This window comes from Rhizophagus irregularis, chromosome 5 (genome assembly GCF_026210795.1).
Source record: "Rhizophagus irregularis chromosome 5, complete sequence".
NCBI lineage: Eukaryota > Fungi > Glomeromycota > Glomeromycetes > Glomerales > Glomeraceae > Rhizophagus > Rhizophagus irregularis.
Genome location: NC_089433.1, coordinates 2,495,901 through 2,517,774, shown reverse-complemented (window position 1 = coordinate 2,517,774; position 21,874 = coordinate 2,495,901). Strand labels below are relative to the sequence as shown.

The 21,874-nt window shown below is 25.1% G+C and overlaps 2 protein-coding genes across 2 annotated transcripts; one reads left to right on the top strand and one right to left on the bottom strand.

Annotated features, from left to right (window-relative positions):
- Positions 1–5,943: 5,943 nt before the first annotated feature.
- Positions 5,944–10,202, bottom strand: OCT59_025074 (uncharacterized protein). Its single transcript, XM_066136018.1, has 3 exons — positions 9,802–10,202; positions 7,642–8,983; positions 5,944–7,553 (listed from the first exon to the last, which is right to left on the bottom strand). The coding sequence occupies exons 2-3, from the start codon at positions 8,786–8,788 to the stop codon at positions 6,259–6,261; spliced, it is 2,442 nt and encodes an 813-aa protein (XP_065991847.1). The 5' UTR covers positions 8,789–8,983; positions 9,802–10,202; the 3' UTR covers positions 5,944–6,258.
- A 2,741-nt stretch (positions 10,203–12,943) lies between these two features.
- On the top strand, positions 12,944–14,643 carry OCT59_025073 (uncharacterized protein; the record flags this gene model as incomplete). Its single annotated transcript, XM_025311050.2, has 7 exons — positions 12,944–12,968; positions 13,327–13,362; positions 13,446–13,661; positions 13,736–13,873; positions 13,964–14,047; positions 14,117–14,329; positions 14,455–14,643. The coding sequence occupies 6 exons, from the start codon at positions 12,944–12,946 to the stop codon at positions 14,185–14,187; spliced, it is 570 nt and encodes a 189-aa protein (XP_025175621.2). The 3' UTR covers positions 14,188–14,329; positions 14,455–14,643.
- Positions 14,644–21,874: the final 7,231 nt, after the last annotated feature.

Here is a 21,874-nt window from a genome sequence, read left to right as displayed (position 1 = left end):
ATACTTGAAATATATAAATACATAATTGTTGATAATAAAATTCAAAAAACTTTCGTTAAAAGAAACTTTTTTTTGTGTTAATATAAAGTTTACTATAAAGAGAACTTTTGATTTTGTAAATATTCGTTATAGTAAACAAAAATGACTGGAGGCAGGGTTCACTATAACGAAATTTTCGATCTGTGTCTATTTATATTAGCTAATGGATATCGGTGTACAAAATCTATTCAAAATTTGCCAGATTTCTAAAAGGTTTTTAAAAAATCTGGTAAAATTTTTTAAATCATGAATAATTTCAGACATTTTACTTATTTTTTAAAAGATTTCCAGAATTTTTCTAAAAACTTTTTATATACTGGTAGATATCCAATTTTATTTTAGATTATTTATTTTAAGTAATATTAAATTTTAATTTATACATGCCACCCAAATTATTTTGGGCTGCCGTAATTATAAGTAAAATCCCAAATTCAATTATGACATCCCAAATTATTTTGGCACTTTACATAGTAAATTATATATAAATTGAATGAATTACGACATTCCAAATTATAATTATGGCATCCCAAAATAATTTGGGCAGCATGTATATTTTAATTTAAACTAATATAATAAATCTTTAGTGTTTCACTATATGAATTATAAAATATTAAAATATAACATGTTTATTATTTTTATTTTAGTATTATATAACTAGTATTTTTGTAATTTACTATTTTTATATTTTGACAATATAATATAATTTTTTGATTTCTTTTTTTTCAAATATACCATTTAATGAAAATTCCATCTAATCAGTAAAAAAAAAATAAAAGCTTTAAGAAAAAAACCTAGTTAAATATAAGAATATTTTATTGAAAGACATACTAATAATGATAAACCAGCTATTATCTATTAAGTAAAAAAAGAAAATGATATGAAATGTAATATAAAACTTAAACATAATAGATTAATAGGTAAAGATACTATCAGATCTAATATTTTAAAGGGAGAGAAATAATTAAAAATCTTAGGTTACATATAATACTATATAAGGAATTATATATATAATATATTTTATTTAAAAAGGAGGGTAAGCTTTTATATTAAAAGTGATATTAGGTAATATTTAATAGTATTCTAATGGAATTAATCATTTATGGTCTATTTATAAAATAATTAATAACTAGTATAAATACAGTTATGAAAATTTTGAGCCATGTAACTATATATAAATATTTAATAAAAAAATACATTTGCATTTTTATTATTATATTATATATTGTCATTTCTAAATTATAATATTATATTACAACAAAAACATTATTTTTTTGAATTTATTAATATTTTTGAAAAATATGCAAATCATTAATGTTAAATTCTGGATTATTTTACTGCTCAAAATAATTAATAAAAATTTTTAATGCATTAATTCCTTGTTTTTTTGATATCAATAGTTAGTGCTTTCTATGAACTATTTCAAATTAAACAAGTTTTACTTAAAAAGACAAATCTTTACCAATTCTATTAGCTAAAATTATAATTAATCAATTAATTAATAAGGCTTGATAACATTTGCAAAGTTTAAACTTTTTTAAGCAAGGTTTAATTGGCTTAAAATAACTGATAGAGAGCATTACTAATAGTATTTCTTTATCAGAATCATTATTTTTACCTTTATTATTTTCATTTTACACTAAATTAATAATTTGTTTATCATTAAGTTGTTCTTTAATTGAATATTTTAATTAAATATCTGGAGATATTCTTATAATTTATTTACTTCTAGTAAATATTTAAGTTTAATTTATCTGATTTATTTATTTTAAAATCTTATATATTACTATTATTTACAAGAAAATTAGAAGCTAAAAGTATATTTATTTTTTTTTAACAATTTTAGATGGTTGTTAGAGTGATATTTTCTAATGTTTTAATTATATAGTTAATGGCTTTCTTAATATTTAATTTATTTTTAAATAAAAATTAATATTCTTTACAGAAACTTTAAGTTTTCAAGTGATATCATTTTAATATCATTTTGATATTGATTTAATATTGATTTAATATTGATGCAATATCAAAATAAAATATTATCACTTTAATATTAAAATGATATTGAAATAGTATTAAAATGATATCAAAATGATAATAGAAATGACATCAAAATAACATATTTAAGTTTAACTTAAAGATGTCATTTCAATGTCATTTTAATTATCATTTCAAATATTATTTCAATATTAATTTAATATCAATATAATATCAAAATGATAATACTTTATTTTGATATTGCATCAATATTAAATCGATATTAAAATGATATCAAAATAATATCAAAACAATACTGTTAAGATAAACTTAGATTTAAAGCTATGGATAATTCTAATATTCATTAGCTATTAAAGGAGAATTCTGGAAATCTAATATAAAGGTTATAATAGACTTTTGGCCAAAAATACCATTTTTTGTTAAAATTCAAAAAATTGTCTTTTATAAATATCTCAATATCTAATAATTTAATTTTAATAAACTTTTTTTTTATTTTTGTAGTTCTCATTTAGCTTTACAATTTAATTAAAATTGGACTACTAAATGCTGAAATATTTACAAAAATTTATTTTTTGAGCCTTTAAAAAAATGGATCAATTTGCCAAAAGTATAATTTATGACCTGTTTTAAAGATTTTTGGAATTTTATTAAAGATAAGTAATTGTATTTAAAGGAAAATAATAAGTTTGATATTAGTAAATTTAATATTAAGTTTTTTTTATCATTTTTTTTTTTAGATTTTGTTTTACTTTGAACTGAATGAAAAAACTTTGCAATATTTTTTTCATCAATCTTACTTATGTTTTGATCAAATATTTTTGATTAAAATAAGATTTCACATTATCAATGAAAGTAAAAATTTTCAATCTATTATATAAAACCAGTTAAATATCTGATCTCATTTATAATTTAGAATTAGCATAATAAGTTACAGAAAGAGATGTCTTATTAATATTTTTAAAGTAGCAAAGATTAAATTACAAGTGATAAAAATTTGTAAAAATCTGTAAAATTACTATATAAAAAATTTAAAAGATAACTTTTATCTTAAATTATAATTATAAAATATATTAAATTTAATATAAAAATAAATAAAGTGTAAAAATAAATCTTAAACTAAAAGTATAATTTAGTTCTATTCAAATAAATAGTCCTATTTTATCTATATTGTAAATATCTTCTTTATTATATTTAGCCAAAAAAAACATATAAATGTAGATATTTTTCTAAAAGAATTTCAAGTAATGCACTATTATTTTTTGATTTTTTGAAAACTAAACTTATAAATTTAGCCATTAGTATAATTTAACTGATTTTTTATATTTAATATTTTAGCAAATTTTTTTTCTTTTTCTGTAATATTATATTAGTTAACAAAATAGATAAAACAGTTAGCTATTTTTTTACATTCTTTCCATATTTTATTAATAATTATTCTATACTATCAATACCAAAATTTTATGTAATAAATAATAAACTGTATAAATTGCACATACATATTATATATACTGCATTAATACATATATATTTTATAAATAATCAAGTTATATAAAATGATGTTAAATTATATGATATAATTATATTTTTATCATATGCATAATTGTAAAAAAGCTGGAAGGGTGTAATTATATATAAGATGACTATAAAGAAGACTGAATGTATTTATTATTTAATTAAAAAAAATGATGATTAATACAATTAAATAAATTTATTTTATTTAATTTGTAAAAATAGGATAAATAATAAAAATTCAATGTAACTAAAAAAATAAAAAATATCATCCACAATTTTCAACAAAGCAAAGTTTCTTAAAACAATATACATTTATTGATCACTCCTTTTTTTAATAATATAGAATAATATCAAAAAATTTTTGCTAAGATATAGGATATTTTCAATCTTAAAGTCTTAAACTATATAAAAAGATCATTAATACTGAAAATGTTAAAAAATTTAAATGGAAGTTATATAGCCAGTTTAAAGAATTTTTTTTTATAAGAATTTAATAGTTTTATTTAAAATTAAATATTATAGAGTAAAATTTCAGGCAAAATTGAAAATGTAAAATTCTGCCTGAAATCTCGTCTAATGCTGGTATGGTTATAATTATTAAAATAGGTTCACAGTTTTAATATAGATTACCAAAATAACCATGATATTCGAGCGTAGACAAAATTTTTTAGAGAAAGCAATCGATAATGCAACTCGTTTGTGTATTGCACCCCCTGAAGATTTAAATTTACATGTGATTCAATTATGTCAAAAATTAAAAGCATGAAAGCATAATGAGAGTAAACCGAATTAGTAATTTCTTCCAAAATTAGTGTATTATTTTTTATATGCGTTTGCTAAGATTATGCCAATGGTAAATAAATTAATATATCTAGACAGCACAGTTTTTTTAGAAATTTGCTCAACTTTATTAAAATAAAAAGATATGAAATAAATGTATGAAAATATAAAAGGGAAAAAAAAATAGTACGATATTTACAAACAAAGATTATAAAGAAGTACAATATATAAAGAAAAAAAAATCATAGTAGTAAATTAAAGTCCAGGATAAATGGCAATAATGATCTAGAGGGAAGAGATATATAGCGAACTTTGTTGTATCGTAATGTGTGGGCTAATAAAGAAAACGTGTTAATTTTTTTTTTAGATTATTTGTTTCGTACACTATAATAATAAAATAATAATATGTTATAAATAATATAAATAAATAATAATAATATTAAATTATAATAAGAGAAGGAAAAAATTATAAAATTGAAAGAAAAATCCGAAGCATGGCATGAACTAACTTTTTTTTTTTTAAAAAAAAGAGAAAATGAAAAATAATGATAATTATTATTATAATGAAAATTAAAATATTTTTTTTTTATATTTTTTTAAGAGCGCAGAAATGTTTTTTCTTTTGAAAAAAAAGGGGGGAAAAAGGATATATCGATCATTTGTCACTTTCTCTTCTCACACATACACTCTCAACTAAATAAAACCTGTTAAAGGTGATAAAAATGATGCAATTCATTTTGCTTTTCCTTCAAAGAAAAAAGAAAAGAGGAAAGGAGGAAATCGATTAATTATTGAAAAAGATTTGGATTTGTTGATAATTGGATTCAAAAAAAAACAGAAAAATTAATTCCTCTTTTTCCCTTTTTTTTAAAAAAAAAAACATTTCTGCATTTTAGTATAAATAAAAAGTTAGTTGTTTTTTTAATATAAGTAATGTATAAAGAGAAGAAAAGGAAGATTCCCCCAACTCACTTTTTTTCCAAAAAAAAAAGAAAAAAACATTACACAAAAAAAAAATATTTATTACATTTTTTTTATGGATTTTTTTAATAAAAAAAGTTATATTTTTTGTTTAATGAAAAATAATTAAAAGTAATAATAATAATTTACTAAATAAAAAAAAAATTTTTTGATTGGTAAGTAAAAAGAAAAAGAAACGTTTATCTTCAATGTTTTTTGTTTGTTTTCCAAGCTAGTTGGAAAATAAAGAATGAAAAAAAAGTGAGTGGGATGTAAATCAATACAATAAAAAAGAAAGAGGCGTAAAAAAAATTATTTATCATAATATACATAAGGGAAAGGGTGGAAATGACGGGTAATAACAAAAAGGAAAATTTTTGTGATAATTGTCTATCGGCAGTCTAATATATAACTAAAACTATTTTTCGCTAAAAAATTATATATATATTTTTTTTAAAAAAAAAAAAAAAAAAATGTCGCCAAGCCGGCGGCTCTACAAATTCCACCACCAATAGAAGACACAAAAAACTAATCGAAATCTAAAAAGATAAAATTTATCATAGATGTAACTTATTACATCTTATAATACCTTAAAACCCAAAAAAGAATGAAAGTTGTGAATTTATGAAAAAAAATTTTTTTTTTTTTGATGTTTTTTTTAAAAAAAAAATGAATGATCCCCGTGACCGATATTTTTTTTTTTGTTTTTTAGTATAAAAGTTATAATATATTTTAAAATAATCCATATCTCTTAAGTTTTTCTTAGAAAACTTTATTTGTTTCAACCTCATAGAAAAAAAAGGAAAAAAAAAAGCATATCAGTTCACATGTGGTACATAATTAATTAGATGTAATATTGGAATTTAGAATTAATTAATATTTTTGAAGAAAAATAAAAATATTAGGTATTAAATTACTATCATTAATGTTCATTAAATGTACGTTACAAACGTCATTAGTTTCGTTATCATTGCCTCAATTGCAATAAGCAACATCTCCGACCCAAGCGGAAGTATCAAGATTCATCATATTATTGGAAGAAAAATTGTCATTACCGGCAATATTTTCATATGTATCATTAAAGGTCAAGAATTCACTCACGTCAGACGCGGTATCTGAACTATTATTACTCATTGTGTTGAACATATTTGCGAAATCTTCGCCGGATACATTTCCTGTCATTGATGGTGCAAATGTAACCATGGCAGCGGCTACTTGCTCATCGGATAATAAAGTTGAAGTAGAATCCATGGTAAGATTACTTAAATTATGTGAAGGTAAAGATACAAAAGGATCTTGATTTAAAAGTGGTGATGAATCCATTAAGGTTGGAGAATTGTCAAATACATCAAGAGGAGTAGATGGAGATGAAGAATTTAATTCCATTGGTGAAGAGCAGAATTCCGGAGAACTTTGATTCATTTCGCCTTTGTTAAACATATTAAGGAAATTGGCTGAAGTATTGATTTGTAATGCATCATCTTGTTGAGCTGTTAACAAAGAATTCTTATTATCTTCCGACGGTGATAATGGAGCTGATGCGGATCGACGTGTACAAGCTTGTCTTAAGAGATTCATGTCGGGTTTGTTATCCCCTTTTTGAGAATTTGAATATTGCAAATTATTAGCAATTGAACCACTAACTGGGAAGGATGAACGACGAGGGTGATTATCCTCTTGACCATTGTTAATTATGACATTGTTATTATCTTCAGTCATATCTGGACTTAATGGATCAGCCGGAGCTGGAGTATCAAATATTGTTACAACTTTAGCAAGGTTTGGATCGTCTTGCATAAGTTTAATAAGTTGTGGTTTCATTACAGCGGAACGACCTTTCAATACATGTCTTGTATGTCGAGATGCTTGTCTATCTTCAGTAAAATCTTTACACATATTCCATCCACCATGAGGTGACTCCATATAGAAGGAAGGTGATTCTTTGACTTCAATTGCAATTTGTGAATGAACATCATCAATAGGTCGATATTCAACTGAAAAGATATCAGAAAGTGAAAACTCCATCTTGAATTGAGTATTCTCATTAGTAATATGATAAGTGAATATATTCTGAGGTAAGGTATAATAACATAAAAGATCTGTGGGAGATGACATTGTTAAAATGCGACGCCATGTTCCTATTGTAAGAGTCTCGCATGAAATAACTGAAACTAATGTGTTGTTATTGTTATTAAAAGCTGGTGTGATGAATTCCTGAGGCGGTGTGAACTGTTGAGGTTGAGGTTGAGGTTGAGATACGGATGTTTGATCTAGAATAATAATAATATAATTAATATAAATATATATTATATATATATATATATATATATCTCTCTCATGTGTAAAAATTTCACTTACCATTCATTTTAATTGGTATACCATTATTAGGATTTACTACAAGACGTAAAGCTTGTGCAGTATTCATGGAATTAGAATTAGGACTAGCACTAGGAGAAATTGGGAAACGTTGAGTCTGGGTTTGTTGTTGAGCAGCTACAAGTGGATTAGCCGAAAAAGGAAAACCATTCATTAAATGTTCATTTGTATTTAAAGAAGTAATTGGAGCTGTTAAAGGACCAGAAGGCCAAAATCCTTGAGGAACTTGAGGTACGGTAATGCCAAGTCCAGTAGTATTTGGATTAGGACGCATTCCAAGTGCGACATTATTAAGATTAAGATCATTAGCACTATAAGATCTAGGTAAAGCTATACGTTGATGAATAGGCATACGGAAAGGATACAAATTATGAGGACCATAACCAGGTATACAAGCCATAAAATGATGACCGATCGTATCCTGATTAATCATTAAATGAGCACGTTTTTGCATTGCCTTCATTTTAGCACGACGATTTTGGAACCAAATTTGAATTGAACGTTCGGACATGTTTACTTTTTCGGCTAAGGCTTCACGAACTTTACTATTTGGGGAGGTATTAGTTTTAAATGTATCTTCTAAGATCGCTAGTTGTTCGGGGGTAGCACGAGTTCGCTTCTTGTTATTCGTTGATGGTGGAGGTTGAGAGTTGTTGGTTGTTGGTTGAGAGGAAGATGTGGTTGAAGGTGATTTGACAGAGTTGGACTTGCCAATTTTATTAACGTTAAGTTCAGTGGTCTCCTTGCTGCTTGGCTCAGCCTTGCAGTTAACATTGGGGACGACGTCTGTTGTATTTGCACCAGTGCCCTTGTTATTATTATTATTAGAAGTATTCATTTTAACATCATCAAGAGTAGCCATATTATGAGAAACGTTATTTGAAATCGAGTTCGCTGAACTCGAGGAATCCATGACATTGCCATCTTTATTATCACCAATAGTATGTTGGGAGACATTTTGATGATTTGGCATGATAGATGAAGTATTTGTCACAACCATTGGAAAATCAGCGGATGCTTTACTGAAAGCAAAATATTGTTCTTCATCTTCGTCAAAATAGTTGGAAGAATTGTTGGAACCTAAGAAGGCTCTTTTGGCGGGTCTTTCGTTTAATAAATATTCAGTCATGATTTCGATTTATGTGTGATGATGGGGTTATTTAAAATAGAATACTACTAATTAAAAAGAAGGATTGAAAAAATGTTTTTTTTTTTTTAAAAAAAAAAGGAATTTTTTTTAAAGAAAACCCTGTTGCAAAATAGCAAGGCTCGACTTTTTATGTTCTTCCTAATGGAGAATGAAGGAAGGATATTTTTGGTATTCCTGTTATTAATGAAATAAATAAATAAATCAAGTATTAAATTAGATACACTATATATGATATATATTTTTTTTTTTAAAAAAAAAATAAATAATAAATATATATACGTGTGTGTGTGTGAATTTTGTTTGTTGTAAATTAATGAATGAATAAATCTATTATCTAATTCTATTGTCTATACAATATAAATTGAAGCTTTTATAATTATAGAAGCCACTGAAGTGATGATGTATATGGAAAAGGGAAAGAAGGGTTTTACTTATAGGTGAAGTAGATGTCAACACAACAACACTTTTTTTTTTTTTTTGTGAAAATGTTTTGAGTCAAAAAAGTTTGACGAGGTATTTATAGATTCAAAAATGATGTGTTAATGTACTACAGTCAATATTACGATGGTTAAAAAAAAAATTTTTTTTTTTTAAAGTGCGACGGATAAATGACTAACTGATATATATAAAGGATAGCGAGTTTTAAGGTTATATAAGTGTTACTGTTACAACTTAACCAACCCAATATGCAACCAGCGCACCACTCGGAGCTGTCCTTTATATTGCAGAAACTATAGCATTCACGCCAAATATAAACGACCAAAGAAGTCGATAAAAAAATCAGAGATCTTATTTTGGCCAGCCTTATAGTTTTGTCAAGTTTCAAATGTGAAGTTTTGAACGCTAGACTAAAAGGTGAAACTATTGTTTTTTTCATTAAACAAACACACACACGCACACTCATATACGAATAAATATATACAAAATATGTACGAATTTTTTGTATATATTTATGTACTAGTCAAAGATAAAAAGAAAATTTTGTTTCATACCTTTACAAAAGGTCAACACCTTTAGTTTTTTTTTTTAAAGAACTTCGGGAGAAGATGGGGATAAAAAGAGGAAAAGGTAAAAGGTAAAAGAGATATTAGAAGGTTATTAGGAGGTAAAATGAATATAGATGGTGAAAAGAAATAATCCCGGGTTTATTTTTTATTTTATTATTTTTTGCAAAAAACCAAGACTTGCAAAGTCTAAAGAAAGTCGAGCAACTATTATTAAAGATGCTAATAAGGGTTAAAGACCTATTAAAAAAAAAGAGGAAAAGAAAGGATAAGAAATAGAGAGATTAAAGGAAAGTGTAGGGGCCAGCAAGGGCAATTATTGAAGGAGAAAAAACTCTAGACGTCAACCAAAGTAAGAAGATTGCTGTTCAGGAACGTTGGTTAAAAGCAGGCTCAAAAGGCAGAATTGTTTGGTGAACACGACTCAGGGTGAGGAAACACAACCGAAATAGTTGCTACACAAAACAAGCATGGTACATTTGTATATCAAACGAAAAACGTTCAGCTTCAACCAATGAGAGAAATTTCTCGTTGTATTTAGTTGATCACTAGGTTTTTTAGTTTACCCAACATAGAATTTTGTCCCGAAACGATAATCCCAGATGAAAGAAAAAATATTGACGTCGGAAACCATTTTTGGATATGGTAAATGAATCTAACAAAGGGTATCATTTTGTTTATTATTATATTGTTACAAAAAAAAAAAAAAAAATATATATATAAAGAAAAAAAATAAATAAATATATATTATATATTATATATATAAATATATATATTAATATATATTTTAAAATATATAAATAAATTTTTATTATTTTTTTGAAACAGAGAAGAAAAAAAAAATTCCATTTTTGGAAGGAAATTGAGAAATAAGGTAAACTGGAGAAAAAAAAGATTTTGAGAGAATAAGGAAATTATGAAGAAAAATTCAAATATTGAAATATAAATAGAAACCAAATATCGGAATCAAAAAAAGAAAATTGAATTACGTACCGTACCAAATACGGGTTTAGTGAAAATCTTTTGATTTCTCAAATAAACTAAAAATAACCAATTACAAAGAATTTCAAGTTGGGAGTATTGGTTAATAAAATTGAAACAACAACGTATGATGATTATGAAAAGATATTCGGTAAATTTTTTTGAGTAACTTACTTTTTTAACCATAAATGGAAGAATAAATAAAAATACTTATAATACAATCATACAATCATAATCATGCATCCGTCATTCTTTGGAGATTATCTTCGGAATTTACATTTGATTTTAGAAAAAGCGTAACGCGTTTTATTTTTTCTTTCTTATTTTTACGCGGATCCAAATCCGCTTGGTGATTAAACAGGTGATTAAAAAGAAAGACTTTTTTAAAGTAACAAAACAATACAATACACGTAGAGTTTCGCAAGTTTCGTAAGTTTCGCACAAAATTAAACACAAACAAATTATAAACACACAATAAGAAATTTCGAAAAAGAAAAAATGAAACAGTTTTACCTTCCCGCAGTTAACATTATTCTTTCAAAGTAAACAATGAATGTAATAATTGCTTAAATCATTATATGCATTCGATCATTCGCTTCTTAAAAATAAAAAAAGAAAAAAAAAAAATTTATTATTTAAAAAAAGTTTCAAACAAATCGATTGGTATCTTAAAAAAGACCATTTAATTATCAAAATTCAAACCAAATACGGTAATAAAGAATATTCGTTAAATAGAAAAAATTTCTCCGGCGGACTTCTTCTACAGAAATAATTGTTTCAAAATTGAGAACCAATCAATGAAAAGGAAACATTTCCATACGAAATCAAATCAAATCGGCGCAGTAATAATAAATATTGTTTCAAATGTTTGTTATATGTTTTTATATATACCGATCATACACATATAATAAAGCCATGTGATCAATAACTAAAATTCCATTATTGGACAATAAATAGTCCGATAATTAAATTTGATTGGTACATTTTTAAGACACATTGTTTGGGTTTGGTATTTCCAACGCATAATTAAACAACACATAACCCTAAGTGTCTGAGGATTTTTAAAAGAGATGACCAACCGAAAACACATTGTGATGATCTATTTGGGTTAAAATTTTCTTAACTTTCTTCCTTATATAGAAAGATAATGCGTGTTATTTTGAGTTATATGCAATGAGAATCACTAATGAAAGGAATTTGATGGATTAACTCCGTGTTAAAATTATGTGTATGAAATTCATCTTTGTAATGTTGCGTCATCCAATTCCATGTAAGTAAATAATAATAATAATTAATAAATTTGATGTACTCTTTTATATACTGTATAAAAAATATATATATATAATATATTACAGTATATATATTATATATATGCATACATTACATGCACACATACATACATACATATATATATATATACAGTATATATATCTATTTTGTACAAATTATTACTCTATTTACGTTTTAAAATATGTAAATATAATATAAACAATTTTTTATATATAGAAAATTTTTTATTAACAATGAAAATTTGTTAAATTTTTTCTTTTTTTTGGTTTTCGGAAAATTATTTAATTGTAACCTCATGTTACGGTGAATTATTTCCTAGTCAGGGGAAAAGGTTTTTTTTTTAATAAATGAGTCATCTGTAAAAAAAAAATGTATTTTATATTTTTAGTTAAGCAATTTTTCTTTAGCAAAGTTTTAGTATTTCCGATAATAAATTTATATGTATGAATCTCCGAAAGTTGAATTCATCAGATCCCTTCTTATTTTATACACTATGTACCTCTGAATATATTATTTTTCCGATTAATAATATTGTGCATGTGTTTTTCTTTTAATTGCTGCGCTTGTTTCTATTAATAAATAAATTGTAGATCAAATCCATGTGGTAAAATTAAAAGAATCAATCATGGGTAAATTTCGGTCCTTACCGTATAATAATACTGCGGTGTACTCATAATCACGTCATCTTTTGATTGTAAAATCAAACCATACGTTCGCTTCCTCGGCTATTCGGTTTGTGTTATATTTTTAGGTAATGACACTTCGCTTATGTCCGCTTACTTTATTTGTTATGTACTATTATTATTAGAGAACGGATTAAAGTTGAATATGTAATAATATTGTGATATTATTTGTCTAAATGTCGATCGCTTATCTTGTTGATAGTCTGTTGATTTTTAGTTTGAAACAACTTACTGAACACACATGCGCACTCTCAGAGAAAATCCTCGATTTTCCGGAACGGAGAAGATCCATCAAACTTCTTTATAGTATTTTAATACGGGTCATTTATTATCAGTCGATACCGCATATCACAAATTTGGCAGCTATGATATCTTGGCATAAATTATTTACACTGCATAATTTAAATTCCTAACGCTAGTTCAAATTTGTTATTTCTTTAATGTTCACATCTGCAGTTGGTCTTCAGATTTAATTATGTTTTTTTGTAATTATAATTAATAAACAGCGTCACGTGTGCATTAAAAAAAAAGATACGTTAACTTCTCATACTTTTTTCAGAAACCCGGAAAATAGTAATAATTTTAACTAAAGAAGGTAATTGTAGCGATTTAGGATAACACAATCGGTATGATTCACTTTATCAGGTGATAATCAATAAATCTACAATTTCATTACAGATTACGTTGCTAATATGGTTCGATTAAAGAATCGTTGGCTCCTATTCGAAGTCATATTTGAAGATACTTTTCACGTTTCCTCTTCTTCCTCATCTTCTCCTCCTTCACAAAAACTAGAAGCTTTATCTACTCGTGATGTTTATTCTGCTATAAAAAATTCAGTACAAATAAATTTTGGCGATTATGGTGTTGGATGTATTGCAGCTTCCATTAGTGGTATTCGAATTTTTTTTTTTGGTAACTTTAGCAATATACTGAATTTAATAAATTTTATTCGTCATAATTTCTAGTAAAATATTTTTCTCCATTCACAAATATTGGTGTACTTAGAATATCAAGAGATCATTATCATATCGTTTGGGGTGCAATGACTTTTATTACACAAATAAAGACGAGAAAGTGTCTTATACGTGTGTTACATTTAGGAGGTATTATTGAGATCTGTAAAGGCATTTTTTTTTATGAAAAAAAAACAAAATAAATAAATAATTAATTAATTAAATTAATTTTTAAAATAGGAACAATAAAACAATGCCAATTATCTGCCATTAATTATGATAGAGATCAAATATTGTTGCTAAGAAGACAGGCTGAATTACGTGGTAAAAATACATAATATTTTTTATATTATTATTATGATTTGATATTGATCTAAATAATTTTAATTTTAGGTGATACTGAGATTGTTGACATCAATGAATTATTTGAACAGTCTAAAAATCAAATTATGGCTATAGAATAATAATGAAAATTTTTTGATTTTTTTTTTCTTAAAAATAATGTGATATTGGCTTAATTTGTTTGTGATTTAGATAGTGCAAGAGTTGACAAGATTTGCAAAGATAAAATGAATTAATGGCTTGTTAAATGTCAGATATTACCTGGTAAATATTGCAATTAAACTATAGCTTCTCAAATATTTTAATATTAATTAGCAAAAATTATTAAGATATAGTATTTTATTAACCAGTAATACCATTCCAATTCAAATATTCACCCTAACTTTTAGAAAAATGAAAGAAAAAAATACATATAATTTAGGCCAGAATTATAAATTTTGGTCAGAATTATAAATAAAAATTACAAATCACATGACATTTATTGTAACTTATAATTCTGGCTAAAATTATAATAATTTTGATTATAATTTGTATAATTCCCATAATTTTTAAAAATAAAATAAAATAATTTTAATTATATTTTATTTCTTTTTTTTTTAAATTGTTTGAAGTAATTCTAAATAGAAGTAATAATATATTTAATATAATATCAAATATAGATATTTTTATGAAAATCTAATTGGTAGTTTAATTAAAGGCAATGTAATCAAAAAGATACGAAAGAGAGATCATATTGAATAAAAAATTTACTTAAAGAACTGCCAACTTACAACACTCAAAATATGAATTGAAATTTGTAAAAGATGAATTAAGGACTTTTGTTAAAATAAATAATATTTAGCTTTAAAAAAAAATATAATGAATTTTCTGAAAATCTGGATATGTAGTACATTAATATTTCATTTAAAATATTTAAAAAAATAGATTTTCTCTCTTTTTTTGTTTATTAAAATAATTTCAAATGGTCAATCCTGTTTTTCAAAAAATAATTTAAAATAAAAATTGATTATATTTCATTATTTCAGAAAAATAGTTCATTGATAATGAAAGAAATGAAAAAGAAACCTGAAAACATCTTTGGCTATATGAAGATAACGAATCAACAATTGAATAATTGATAAATTGCATAAGAAATAAGAATCAATATACAGATTTGAAAAACAATTAAAAGATAATGATTTACATGATGAAGTCAAAATTTTACAAAATTATAATTTTGATTTCATAAGCACCTTTTAATAGTTCTAAGAGAAAGAAATATGAGAAACAATAAGAGGAGTGTATAACGAAAATTTTAACAAAAAAAAAAAAGCAGTAATTAAAAATTATGGAATTTCATTTATAATTTATAAGAATATCTTATTGTTATTTTGGACTTGCCTAATTGGTTTTTTTAATTGAATTAATTTTGGATCGTCCAAAACCAGTTTTGGACATAGTTTTTGACATAGTTTTGGACAGTTTAAAACTGCTCAAGAGTCCTAATATTTATTAACTGAAACTAAAAATAAAATGAAAATATAATGTTAAAATGTTAAAAAAGTAAATATTTAATATAATTAAATAATAAAAATTAATGTAAAATTAAAATAATATTAAAAATTAACATTTAAAGATTTTTGAAGTAATTTAATAATTGAACTAAAATTAAAATTAGCCAAAATTAGTCATAATTCTGGCCAAAATTAAATTTTTTGTCATGTGATCTGTCCAAAACCTGTCCAATGAAAAAAAGGTTTTGGTTTTGGGAACGATTTTGGACAGGTTTTGAATGAAATGTCCAAAACGTCCAATTATCCGGTGCTTAACATGCGGTAGATGTGATAAAATCGCGAGAATTAAATATAAAGAAAATATACAAAAAATGGATTATCAATTTTTATTGTCACTATATTTTTTTAATACTGATTGTCATAATTTCAGTTACCAATAATTATTATCTAGTAATAGAAAAATTCTTTTTATATAACAATTACTGCATATGTAACAAAATCAAAAAACAATTTTTTTTTATTATAATTAATATAATAAAATTTTAGTTGCAGCATTTTTTTTAAATATATAATACATTTGCAAAGTTTTTTTTATTTTATTTTAAAGTTTATTAATTGTGGTATAATAAGCTCTATACAAAATAAATGTACAACATCATAAAATATAGAAATAGATCACCCACTCTGCAGTGTAATGAGAGTGCATTAATAAACTTGATATAAATATATCTTCATATCAAAGAAAATAGACATGAGAAAAAAAAACAAAAAGAGCCCCATGTATGTACAAAAATAACAACAAAAATACAGATGTGAAGAATAAAAAAACAGTCAGTAATGCAAAGTTTTTTTTTAAAAAATAAGGTCTTTAATTTTATTAATGATTTTTAAATTTATAATTCTAGTAATTTATTTATCTATTTATTTATTTCTCACTAATAATCAAGTTACTAAACTTTCCCTTCCTTTACTTTTGTAAATTTTACATATATTAATTAGTACATACAGTTATATATCATTATATATAGTTAATGATAAATTTTCAGAGTTTATATATATCGTTCTATTAAATCATATCAAATTGTATAATATATCAATTATTAGTAATTAGTAATTATTTTAATGGGTAATTAGAAGAATTATTAAATGTTTTAATACAATAATTGATAATAAAATTGTTTATTATTTAGAATAAATCCTTTGTTAGCTTATGTAATATAAAATAATATAAGTATACATTGTTATTATAATTTTCATAATTGATTGGTATCTGATTGACAATAATTTGACCTGCTGATAACTGATTAATGACTGATAATTAATAATATCTAATTGGCAGATGGCTGATTATTTACTGATTGTTAAACTGCAATTAGTCATATTATACTTCTCAGTAGAATTAAAAAGTCAATGTCAAAATATTATGGCATAGCCAAAAACAATTACGTCAGTACAAATGTTTACTAATAAAACATATAATTATGGTGAATTACGGCATTTTAATTATGTCTATCATACATAATTCAAAAATTCAATTTCGCTGATAAGTATAAGTTATATAACTGATATATAGCACTAGTCAAAATTGATACTATCGGGTACATATTGAGTACCTATATATCAGGGACTAATCAGATACATATCGGACATTTATTACATATCGGGTACCTGATATGTAACATATCAAATATGCCTAAAAATCAGATTCCCGATATCTAAATGATTAGTCACTGATATGTAACACTGAATTAATCTTACACATATCAGGTACTGATATGCAAAATATTTATTTATTGTATTTGTATTATATAATCCAAAGAGGTATATTAAAATTATTACTAAAAAAAGTATTTTAATATTAAATATACATATTGGCTGATTTGTCTACTCTGCATTAAAAAGAGTTATTGAATTGATTTTCATAATTTTCATTACTCAAAATTGTTTTGTAATACCAAAAAATCATCTGATTGATGATCACTTGACTAAATAATAAGTTGAACAAAAATTTACATTTGCGAAACTTAAATTATTAAAATAAAAAACCCATTTCTCATATATATGGAATTTTTAACATATATTATTAAAAAGTAAGTATATTTTAATAAAATATAAAGTAAAATAAAAATTTATATAGCCTTAATAGCTATAAATGTTTATAAAAGTATAATAAAAATATCATATAAAAGATGGTATCATAATAGATATTCAATAAAAATAATTATTTTATGTCAGAGTTTGTATTACCATCTTTAAACGCAAATATATCAAGATTCACTGATTTGTTTTCTATAATTTTAGGCTCGTTGGAAAGCCCTTGTTCTGGATTTTATAGGCGAAAAAAGAGCTCACCGATTGAATCATTAGATCCAGAGATATTTACATTTAAAGTTGAGGTACAAACTTTTTAACATACTTAAATGCAAATATCTTAGGATCTACTGATCCATTTTTTATAAATTTAGGCTCATCGGAAAGCCCTTGATCTGGTCTATATGAACAAAAAAAGAGCTTGCTGATTGGATCACTGGATCTGGAGATATTTACGTTTTAAGTTAAGATACCAATTTTTAACATATATAGTAAGTGCTAAGAATTATATTAATTTAAAAGAAATATTTACCAAATTATAGTATAATAACATTAAATAAAAATTTTTTAATACTCATTTCCAATTTACTGTATATTATATAGTATTTTGTACAATAAAAATGTAATAAAATTAATATTTTAATTAAAGGTATGGTATGCGTCACCTATAAACCACAAAAATATCATGTGACTTTAAAATTTTATACATTAAGAATTAAGCAGTAAAATACAAATTTAAACTGATAAATTAATAGAATAGCATATGCTAAACATTTCTATCAGTTTACTTTTTAAGAATTAATATAAAAATTTAATTTTATTAAGTCTGAAAGTTTGAGAATAAATCATATAATCTATATGGAAAAATGGAAAATTTCGGACTGGTGATCAGGATAAGTGTTACGTGAATTTCATATAAAAATGGCATTTTTTTGATTAATTTTCTCACGCAACAACAATGACTCGTCTATCTAAAAGAAAAACTAGAGGAAAAGAGCAGATATGAGACAATAACGGGAAGTTTACAAAATGACCAAAGCTATCTGATGGATGTGATGAATTAGGTGATGAATGGGGTAATGAAAATAACAGTGGATGGGATGAAGAGTTTAGTTTATTAAACAAAAAAGAAGCTTTTGAAGATAAATCTTTTGAGTTAACCTGGTCAGATAACACCCACTTGGAAAAAAAAACATGGACCATATCTTACTGGAAAAATAAAAAAATCAACATATTTTGATAGGACCCCGGACATCACATATATAACTCACATTTGAGTTTTAGCAAATTCAATCAAAATTAGGTTAAACTCATAATTTTAGATAGAGCAAATTGATTGAAAATTAATTAATAGTCATAATTATGAGTTTTAGCAAATTGTATTGATTTTACAAAGTCATATTTTATATTTGAGCAAATTGGTACTTTTTTTTAAATTTAACTTATCCTTTGTTTTTAACTTTATAAATAATATTTTTAAAAATATTAGTTTCGGGGTCCGGGTCATATTTTGGCCAAAATTAAGTATAATTCCGGCCATAATTAAGCATAATGCGGGCCAAAAACCGTCCGTTTAGTTTCGCAACATTTTATTTTTTAATAATTATTTATTTAATTTATTATTTTTATTAATTATTATTTTATTTATAAATTTATAATCTACATATTTTAATTATAAAAATTGGCAGTTTAATTTATATTAATTATTTATTTTTTTATTGATAATAAAAAAAAAGATTATTAATTCGTAATCCATGTACCAATCGGACCACCCCTTAAATCTGCATTTCCAATATAGGAATATCCACCAATTTTTAATCAAATAAATTGAAATTTTTAATGAAAAAACTTTGACATTTGCTTTATTTTATTAAAGTATCAAAAATAACTCTTAAAAAAGTCAAACTTTCACCAATAAACTTTAAATTTCTTCAAATCGTAATTTGTGTAACCATCGACACAAAACCGAAAATTTTTTTCACTTAATAATTTGAAAATAAATGCTTTAAATATGTTTAGAACTAATATTTTAAGATAAAATTACCATTTTTAAATTCCTAAAGATTGATTTATAAAAGTTTCATATAGGCATTAAAAATGGGAAAATGGATTATTGTTAGTTAACCTTAAAATAGGAAATATTTTTACATTTATTATATCATTTTTTTTTAATATTCTATTAATATATGTCCAAAGTATATATGTGTGAATTTTGAGACTTCTTGCTAGTACTTTTATTAGAAAAAAAAATGATAAATAATTTTTACTAAAATTTCGCTAATTGATGATATTTAAAAGCAATTTGCAAAATTTTGAGTTTTGAAATACTTAAATTTATATTTTTACAAAATAGATTTAATCTCTAAGTTTTTTTTTAAAAAAAATTTAATTGGTTTGGCTAAAAATTGACCGACTTTACTTTTTTTGGAAGTGGAGATTTGATTTTGCCGATCACTAGGTCCGATTCATTCGTGGATCGGCAATTAACTTATATTTTGAGTTTTAGCAAATTAGTATAGATTTGAAATGTGATAATTTGATTTTTAGGTAAACATAGCTTGAGCTTGAATTTTATTAATTAATGCCGAAGTGACTTTAGAGAAACACAGAGTGATCTAAAAAGCACCGCAACAAGTGCAGAACTAATAGAAAAACAAAGAACAAATAATCTTCCAAAATTACATATAAGAAAAGCTAAGATTAAAAACCCCACCCTCTCTATATAAATAACTACGGCTACTCCCCCAAATATATCTCAAAATGGGTAAAGTCGACTATGCTATACGTAACCCATCCAGCGCCGTACCCACTCCTAGAATCGGTAAAGAACCTCCGAGCTACCATTAGCACTATCAGAAACGCATAAAATTCAATTTCCCCTATTTGACTACATACTATAGATAACAAACCTATTTCACAAAGACCTCCGGGAACTTTTTAGTGTCGTGCAGTCCAGCCGATGGGGAACTTTTTAGTGTCGTGCAATCCCCGAAGGGACACCCACCTCATTACGAATGATCCCAAACAGAGGACACCCACCTCATTGCAAATGATTCTTCGACCTAAGATCTACCTAGATAAGTCAATCCAATGATAGTCCAACATGTGACCACCATGATCGGCATACTACAAAAACTGCGGTACCCAACCTGTCACCCCTTATCACCCGAATGATCATTGATTTTGAAATTGTAACACCAAGCCACCATGACGATCAAATTTTCCAGTATCCCTCCACCCCCAAAGAAAATAAGGTTACACCAAAAAAATGACCAAGAAAAACAAAAAGCAAAAAATAAAAACATAAACCTCAGGAAAACTCGAAGTGCAATGAGAAAAACCTGAGTAAAAAACACCAAACATACACCTCAACTCCGTCTCCTTATTTTAGAAGACTAACTCCCCAGTTAACAACATCAACTAGCAAGAAATACGTTAGTCAGGAGCTCCTTCCAAGAAATACCGGTCCGGCCTGCGAACCACTTAGCCAGTTAGACTTTAAAGGCGTAGGAACCAAGACGCACTACTTTTCAACCTTTCAGAAAGCCCAGGGGAACGTTTGTATAGAACTGCCATCTTACAGTATTATTGGTAACTCCAAGACTCATGATAACGGTTCTAACTCAATATAAGCCGTAAGGAGTTCGGGTGAAACTAAAGACCTCGGTAATAACTTCATATAACGTCAAAAAGTCTTTTTACTATCACTCAAGGCAAAAAATCCTCATATTTTTTATTCATAACTTCATAGGAAAAAATGGGCAGAGCCCAACGGGGGAGAAAGTACGATGATCATTAATTTGATTTTTAGCAAATTAGGTCTATTTTAGCAGGAGCAAAAAGTACTTAAATTCATGCAGATCAGTTATGAGTTATATATGTGATGTCTGGGGTCCTATTTTGATAAATATGGACTAAATGGCTCCTTTACAAAAGCTGCAAAAGAAACCATAAAAATATCAACTTTCATGAATAATAAACCAATACCGGATGATTTTGAAGACGTTCTTGATGATATGGATGAGGAAGAACGAAATCAACTTGATGTAGGTGAAAGAATCGAAAATTTAAAGACTGATCTTAAAAAGAGATGAAAGCCAGCAAAGAAGCTGCACAGTTGATTTTTATTGATTGTGCACCATATAGAGCAAGATTAATTTAATACTGGGCAAATTTTTGGCTTCAGTATAATCGTCTTCCAGTAAGCCATCAAGGAAAGCATCAA

Bases quoted from the DNA above. Each gene is read 5' to 3' on its own strand.
- OCT59_025074 (XM_066136018.1), bottom strand. From the start codon at position 8,788: ATGACTGAATATTTATTAAACGAAAGACCCGCCAAAAGAGCCTTCTTA. The intron at 7,554-7,641 runs GTAAGTGAAATT...TTATTATTCTAG, and splicing joins TATACCAATTAAAATGAATG to ATCAAACATCCGTATCTCAA.